At 41.9% G+C, this 8,583-nt stretch overlaps 1 protein-coding gene across 1 annotated transcript; it reads right to left on the bottom strand.

The window, feature by feature from the left end:
* Positions 1-279: 279 nt before the first annotated feature.
* LOC105051745 (tryptophan synthase beta chain 1) lies at positions 280-5,422 on the bottom strand. The gene is made up of 5 exons (XM_010932339.3): positions 4,970-5,422; positions 3,387-3,743; positions 2,228-2,670; positions 2,015-2,109; positions 280-689 (listed from the first exon to the last, which is right to left on the bottom strand). The coding sequence occupies exons 1-5, from the start codon at positions 5,294-5,296 to the stop codon at positions 514-516; spliced, it is 1,398 nt and encodes a 465-aa protein (XP_010930641.1). The 5' UTR covers positions 5,297-5,422; the 3' UTR covers positions 280-513.
* Between the last annotated feature and the right edge of the window lie 3,161 nt (positions 5,423-8,583).

Genomic DNA, 8,583 nt, shown 5'->3' with positions numbered 1-8,583 from the left:
CTGAAGGTTAGCAAGAAACAAATTTTATCTCCAAATGGATCATATTCCTATACACCAATGCTCACTAATTGAACCTGTCCTTACTCAAGAGAAATAATAATAAAACGACAACAACACAATTTGATACATTATCCGTTTCATGAAAACCTTTTCATTTCTTCAATCCTGGCCCCTCATAGCCGGCAACTAAATTCTTTCATCCAGGGATGGATCAGGCTGATACCATACCAATGATAGCTAATTGAACCTGTCCTTACTCCATAGTCCGAAAAAGCATAATGATAACAATATAACTTGAATATACTTAGGTACCGCTAAATAATAATATGACATGCTTAGATGCACTTTTTCTTTGGGCCATACCTTATTTGATCATTGACAACTACTCAAATAAAGTGAGAATCTCATAAAATTTTTGGTGAACAACAAGGCATATGGTAGACCTGAACAATCTTCAAACATGTTTTTTCCTCTCTTATTTTCCTGTTCAATGCAAGCTCTGAGATTGAATGATTAGAGTTGAAGGTATTTTGCAGCTGTCTGGACATCCTTGTCCCCTCTTCCGCTGCAATTGACAACCACCTTAGCTCCATCAGGAAGGGTCGGGCAGAGCGTTTCCAGGTACGCCAAAGCATGCGAAGTCTCTAGGGCTGGAATGATACCCTCCAATTGTGACAAACGCTTGAAAGCTGAGTACATATAAACCTCATTTAATAGAATCCTGAGAATGTTGATAACTGAAATCAAGTATAAAATATCCCATGCATGTGAACAACAATAAAGTTGCAAGCACAACATGGTAGCAAGATAACAAACATATAGCTGACAACCTAGATACAACAGAATGCAGGTATAAAGGAACCTAGAATGACTAATAAATAATAATAGACTTCAACCTTGAGCTGACTGGTTAAGGACAAAAAGAATTACTAAAGTTCCATTAGGTAGAACAGGGTCTAAATGCTTTAAAAATTCCATCATTTTGACCAAGCATTATCTTTTGGTCAAATAAATCAAGCATGTTAAGGTTGCAGCTGGAAGCATATTGCTTGCAAGAAAGAGACAGTTCAATTAAGTGCACAACTAATGAACAAGCGAAACCTCAATCCTGGGGATACAGCCCAAACAGAAAATTCACCAAGAAGCAGGGTAGAAAAAAGTAACTGAAATTTCATCTTTTTTCCCCTGAAAATCTCTTGGATGAACATATCCCTATATATAGAGGCCATGATTAGCTGAATTCTCGTCCTAAACTCATCTTGATTGACTTCAACATTGTTATCCATCTTTACGTAAATATTAAAGAGGGAGCATATAGATAAAGGGGAGATAAAGTGATGTGGTCTCTTCCTGCTTCCTCCTCTAGGAAAAGTGGGCATATCTTATAGGATTCAGCCACCATTATTATGGACTTTATTATCTTGAACAATCTCAGAAAACTAATATATAAGTGAAAATTAAGAATTAAAAAATTTATCTGCTGATGTTGTTTCCACCTTTAAAAAGAACATATATAACTTATACTTCCTTTTTGCTCAATTTTTATGGCATTACAGCCAATCTAAATGAACATTGCTCCAAACAGATCATGAAGTAGATCTATATAGAAGGAATTTCTGCAGAACTGCATTGTGTTTCAGATCTGAAGTTTCTTTTTCTTCTCTTCACTTTTTTTCTGTTGGTGCAAACTCAAACATTTAGATTCACAAACTACCATATATGATCTCCTTAGTTCACACCTACACTAAGAAATATTCCCCTTGCACCATGTCTTTTGCAGTATTCTACAACATATTTGATGAAACAGTTCACAATCGAAAAGGCATTTCATACTTCAAGAGACAAATGACTTTTCTATATGCATTTTACAGCATTATACTAAAGATACAGATAGAGATTAATAAACCAAGGGGCCCAAAAGTTACTTCACTTCTTATAAAAACTGCATATGGTTTTGCATAAACAAAATTAGTATCAACAATCATATCAACTATGAGAACTATTGCTTCTATACCTTCCAAGGCCTCTTGATCAGTGACACTATAGTATTCAGCACGTCCTATATCTTTCAGAAAGCTGTGCTCTGGTCCAACACCAGGGTAGTCCAAGCTAACAAATTTAACAGAGAACTATCAGAATTGACCTTGTAAGTATGGATCAGAACAAAATAAATTGAAACATCATAATGTGGATAAAAAGTTTCAGGAATATGTTACTAGCATACTACCCAGCACTAATAGAATGTGGCTCAATTATTTGTCCATCATCATCTTGCAATAAATAGCTCATTGCTCCATGCAATACGCCAACTTCTCCTTTTGTTAAGGTTGCAGCATGCTTACCACTGTCCAAGCCATGTCCTGCAGCCTCCACACCAATCAATCTTACATCTGAGTCATCAACAAACTCATGGAAGAGTCCCATTGCATTTGAACCCCCACCAACACAAGCAACTAGAACATCTGGCTTTCCACCCCATTTTTCCATTGCCTGTCTTCTTGTCTCCTTACCAATCACTGCATGGAAATCCCTCACCATCATTGGATATGGATGTGGACCAGCAACAGACCCCAAAATATAATGGGTTGACTCAACATTCGTCACCCAATCCCGTATAGCCTCAGAAGTAGCATCCTTCAGCGTTGCAGTCCCAGAATGAACTCCTCTGACCTATGGAAAGTCACCACTACAACAGTTCAAAAATCGATCAATGATACTATTTACATTAGTTATAAGAAAAAAAAAGTGCACCAAAGTGACAGCTTCATAAAGAGTCATGCAAGACCTCCAGACCTAGCACATTACCACATTATCAACAAGATGTGTAGAAAATGAAACAATATTAAAACTCTATCAACTGAAGATCAGCAAAATAGAGATCAATGTTTTTCACTAGCTAATGAATCAGATTCTAAAACATACTATGAAAAAATCGTCAATGCTTTTTTCAATTTGTCATCATATCTCAGAAATCTAAAAAAAATTCATTAAAAAGAGAATGCATTAACTTGATCTAGCTATTTAAGAAATCCAAAATACAACCACTTTTTTCATTATACTCCATTAACAAATGAACCAATATTAGAACAACAGAATAATAAAATGAATGGTTTGCAGAGAAATGATGATCTTACTAAAAAAGGTCGAGCATATGAATACAATCACGCTACTTCTACCAGGAAGAACAATCACGCTGCTTCTACAAGGAAGCATCAAATCTACTGATTTTCTAGCACGTCTACAACGCAAGAAGATGAGATTCCTTAAGAATTATTGAAATATACAAGACAACATAAAACCTCAACCAGGTTTGTTCTGTATCAAATGAATTTTAATTAACACCTGCAATATCAGACATGCTAACATAGTTAATATTAATTACAAACCTCTGCTCCAAGAAGCCTCATTCTGAAAACATTTAGGGCCTGCCTCTCCATATCCTGAGCACCCATGTAAATAATACACTGCAATCCAAATCTCGCACATACTGTAGCAGTTGCAACTCCATGCTGCCCAGCTCCTGTTTCAGCTATAATGCGCTCCTTTCCTAAACGCTTTGCAAGTAAAGCTTGTGCAATAGCATTGTTTATTTTGTGGGCCCCGGTGTGGTTGAGATCTTCCCTTTTTAGATATATCTGCGGACCCTCACCATTTGACCGTTTATAACGTTCTGTTAGTCGTTCTGCAAAGTAAAGTGGGTTCTCCCGACCAACATAGTCTTTAAGGATCCCGTCCAATTCTTTCTGCAATAGAAGAAAATAGATGCAAAGACTTAACAAGCTGATGAAAAGACTAGAAATTGTAGTATATCAGATAGTTGCTTTAAGTTGTAGAAATACAAAACAGACAAGTAATCAAAACATATTTGAATGTCATCACACAAATTTTTGAAAAATGAACAAGCTGATCAACATGGGCTAAATTTCTTCTTTCGGATGCAACAATCGCATCTCATAGGCCAGAATTATTATTTCTGGTAAATTTTATGTTATACATAAGGTTACTCTGATGTTAAATACTAGAATTAGGAACCTAGACATATTCGTTGAAATCAATCGTTCATCCATTTAGCATAGGAGCTTGCCAAGTCACTACCCAAAAATAGGTTTGGACCACAATTAAAAGTTAGAAAAACTCAGAATATGGACCCAATAACCTTAACAATTTATCAAATTAAAACCACTCCCACCAACTGCTCCCAGCATTCCTAACTTACACCAGTTGATGGGTAAGGGAGCATGCAGAGTGAACTTGCTGCAGAAAGAGTACACTTTTATGTGATATTCTCCATAGAAAACCTCAAAGTTAATTTACAAATCATACTGCTATTATGCTCATCCTGACCGAATTCTTTTGAACAAAAAGTTTTTCTAATGTATTTCGCAAAATGTAAACAACAATAGTCATTTTTTATAATTTATTCAAATTATACATGATCTGTGCCCTTCTATTTAGAAAAGGCTTGGATTAGGGTTTTCCTTTCCCGAAACATGCAAAAGTACAAACATATCAATCGATCCAAGCATACTTGCACGCATAATGTATACGCATAATATATAGATGTTCACATAACCAACAATGCATATATTTTAATTAGACCTTACTCGCAAGAGAATATATCAACTGATCGAGTAGATCGACGTCTTCACAAAAATCACCAAAAAAGTCTGGCCAACTAAAAGGGAGATAACTTTTCTATGAAAAATAGTAGATATATCCGATCCATGTTTCTTTTAGCTTATATTCATAAATATAATTCTGATAAAAGACACATAAATTCAAGTCCAAATAAAAAAAAGAAAAGAAAACTTAAAATTTGCTCAGGACAAAGGGAACAAAATGGATCTTAGCAGAAATTGAAAAAACAATAATACATACTAGCTGACAAGGATAATTAAAGAGATTAAAAAACTTCAAATCCATCATTATCAATTTAAAGTGACAAAAACCAAGGGGAAAGGAATCGAACCTGGAAATCCCCATCCTGGGAGAGAGACCGGAAGGCGGCCTCGAGCTCGGCGAGGGCGTGCATTAGGGTTTCCGGCACGTACTTCCCCCCGAACCTCCCGAATCTGCCGAACGTATCCGGCCGCGGGGCCGCGCCGGCCCGGCTCTCCTCTGTCTTGACGGCGGCCGGCTCGCGGGTGAGCGTACAAGAGACGGCACGGCAGGGTGGTGACCGCATCACGGAGGGGCTCAGCCGGGATTTCTCCAATCTCAGCGGCATCCGGACTCCATGGAAGGACGAGCGGGGCACGGTAGGATTTCCGCGGACGGAATTCGCGGCAGTGGCCATCGCGCGGCGACGGAGTTCGGGTTTGGCTGCTTCGGTGCCTCCCTCGATGACGGGGGGACCCTTTAACGTGGAGGGATGGGTCCTGTAGGCGGTGAGTGTTAAAATGTGGACATGGCAGAGCGGCGAAAATCCCGTTGATGTCGCGACCAATAAAGGCCATGATGACGTGGCAGTCGTCTAAACCTTTTGAGGATACACGAACCTAACTACTTGCACTAATCTTCGCACTCGTTCCCAACGCGGGGGGAGGAAAAATTATTGCCTAAACCAGCGCACATCGCGGAGCACGTGCACGGTGGATAACGCACAAGGGTTAATGTGGCGTGTTAGGATTTGACTGGTCTGCCTGGACCACGCCCAGCCAATAATTTCTCCGAGGTAGGTGAGATGGGCATTTGTGGGTGCACGCCGGAGGATTACGACGTGGCACGTTTGGAAAGCATAATTTTTCCCACGCCACCATGTCGAAGCGCGGGGCACAATTCGTTAGGACTACGTAACAATCAAGGCTTCCCTAATTTTAAATCACCGCAGCATTTGTCTCATGTTTATCTTTCAAACCTAAAGAGGATATTTGGCGCGGGCTGATACATCCAGATGTACAAATGATGAAATTACCATATTTAGTTAAATCCAACTTTCTTGTATGGCAGGAAATAAGATTTCAGATCACCCTATTTTTTCAATTACTATTCAATTTAGTGATGAAAAAATCTATTTTTGAAGACAGATATCCAAGTTTTGGGATAAAATTTTGAAACACTCTTGCCCCTCCATCCATCTGGATGAATGCCAAATCCTATATGTTGGATATGAGATTTTAGGAAAGTGTCATTCAAGAAAGAGTATTCACGAGGAAACACCGTCCACGAGTGATTTGGATTCCTATCTTATTTGATTCATATTCATCAACCAACTCATAAATAGTATTGTTGGATAGATATGTGGCCAGGATACCACCTTCCAAGTTCTTTTCGGTATTGCACGATGCAGCAAGAAAAAAGAAGAAACAAAACAAAAACAATCAAAATACGTAGATCAGCCACAAAAGGACTCGTCTTCACGGGGCATACAAACTTCACTACGAAAAAAAAATTTACAAGAGGAGATCTCACCCTCAATCCTCGTACACCAAATTTCTCCCTCATAGAAAGTTCTCCCTCACAAAAGCTCTCTCTCTTGGAAGACCCCCCGAACTCCTGAAACGACCGCTGTCCGCTATTCAGAAGTCCTGCTCCTTCTATCTACAGTGTACGGTGGCTCTCTCTCTTCTTCGGGTTCCTGATCTTCAGTTTTCACGAGACCGTAGCCCTCATGGGTTTCTATGAGAAAAACCAAGCCATCACGGGTCTTCTGTTGAGAAGCCAAAACCACCGCAATACCTTCTCTGTTGAACATCAAGCCTATTTATAGGCTAAAAACCCAATTAGATTACGATTAGGAGTCCTAAACCAATCCAAATAACTCCCAAGCCGTTGGATCAAGACCACAAGCCACCCATGCCCACCGATCGTGCGACGGTCTATAGAATAGTACCGTGGACCATGTGAAACGCATGAAAAATGCCCATGCGGTCTACAGACCCGACCGTAGACTGCTCGGTCCACGGTGGACCTGGGTATAGGCCCCAGCAGCGCCTGGACCTGAGCCACACCTGCGTCGGGCGCCTGGGCCCGGGCCGCGCCCCGAGCGTGCACCTAGGCTGGGCCGCGCGCTCGCACCTGGGTCGCACGCCACGCGCCTGGGTCGGGCCGTGCGCCTGCATGCCTGGCCCATGCTCTGCCGTGCGCTGGGCGGCGTCCCTTCTCTTGCAACCACACCGCCGCCGCTCCGCCGGCCCGCCGTCGGCAGTCCTCCGTTACCTCGAATTACGTGCCGACTTCAAAAGCACGTATCTTCTCCGTTCGAGCTCCATTTATGGTGATCTTGATCTTGTTGGACTCCATTTTTCACCGCAAACCTCACTGTGAGCTCAATGTAGATAGAATCTCGAGGTATCAAATCCTATCAATCTCCACTTCGACTTGTTATTCAGCCTCCTCCTAACTTCGAGAGCTTCTGGATCTCTTCGTCTCCATACCCTGGAGCAATCGTCTGCTGATCATGGAAAGGCAAACATAGGAGTCAAGTCAGACCGCTCGATCTCATCTTCGTCGTATGCTGTGTTCCTCTTGAGTCTCCTGTCTCGTGCCCGATCCACCTCCACCTGGAGCTCTACCTCGCTCTGTGCTCCACTTGGCTCTCGAAGCTCCACCTCGCACTGGACTCCCTACCAGGTAATAATGTCCTCTACTCCCCTTCTTCTCCTCCAGCACAATCCTATCGCCGCGTAGCACCCTCAGAATTTCTCCACCAGCTACCATCCTGTAGCCTCTCGAATCCAATCTGCTAAGTGAGATAAGACTCCGTCTGAAATTGGATATGTATCGAACCTCCCCCAATCTCCTCACTGCACTATCATGTGTCCTCCAGCTGACCGTTCCGATACCTCTAATCGCATAGCTCGATCCATCCGGTAGATATACAGTGCCCTCACTGTTCTCTAAACAGTCAAACTGCTCCTCTCTGCAACATACATGATGGGTGCATGCAGAATCTAATATCCACTATTGGAAAGAAGTAGATACCTCGTCAGATTTCTTCAAGACATCTCCATCTGAATTGCTGCCGGTCGTCGCTACAGCAGCCACCGTCCGATTTTTAAGTTGAGGACAATCTCTGGCTAGATACCCCAACTCCTCACACCGATAACATCTGGCTTTGCTCAAGTCTCTCCTAGATTTGGACCGTTCTCATCGCGATCTTTTGTCGCTCCGTCTACCGCCTTCTGTTCCTCCAGAAGCTACCAAAGCTGAGCTACCGCCATCTGAGCTCGAAGCTGGGTTCTCCCTCTTGAGAACCTCATTCTGGAGTATCGCCGTGGTGACCTCGTCCATCTTGATAGCGTTCTTCCCCACTAGAAGAGTAGTCACCAAAAACTCGTATGAAGGTGGAAGTGACGCTAGCAAAACTAGCATCCTGATCTTCTCCTCAACATTCTCACCAACGCTGTGGAGGTCGATGAGGATCTTCTGAAAGTAGTTTAAATGCTCCTGCACGCTCTGTCCCTCAGCCATCCACAGCTGGTAAAACTGCCTCGAGAGGAAAAGAGTGTTGGTGAAAGATTTTGTCATGTATAGCTCCTCGAGCTTCGACCATAGCACCGTCGGAGAAGTCTCGCTCAGCACATGGATCACCATCTCATCTGCTAGGTATATGCAGATGGTACTCACTGTCTGTATCTGTAG

The sequence above is a fragment of the Elaeis guineensis genome, chromosome 2 (genome assembly GCF_000442705.2).
Source record: "Elaeis guineensis isolate ETL-2024a chromosome 2, EG11, whole genome shotgun sequence".
Lineage (NCBI taxonomy): Eukaryota > Viridiplantae > Streptophyta > Magnoliopsida > Arecales > Arecaceae > Elaeis > Elaeis guineensis.
Note: the sequence above shows the minus strand (reverse complement) of the source record. Positions and strands in the feature narration are given on the sequence as shown.

Bases quoted from the DNA above. Each gene is read 5' to 3' on its own strand.
- LOC105051745 (XM_010932339.3), bottom strand. From the start codon at position 5,296: ATGGCCACTGCCGCGAATTCCGTCCGCGGAAATCCTACCGTGCCCCGC. The intron at 2,671-3,386 runs GTTTGTAATTAA...GACTTTCCATAG, and splicing joins TGAGGCTTCTTGGAGCAGAG to GTCAGAGGAGTTCATTCTGG. The intron at 2,110-2,227 runs GTAGTATGCTAG...TAAATTTGTTAG, and splicing joins CCACATTCTATTAGTGCTGG to CTTGGACTACCCTGGTGTTG.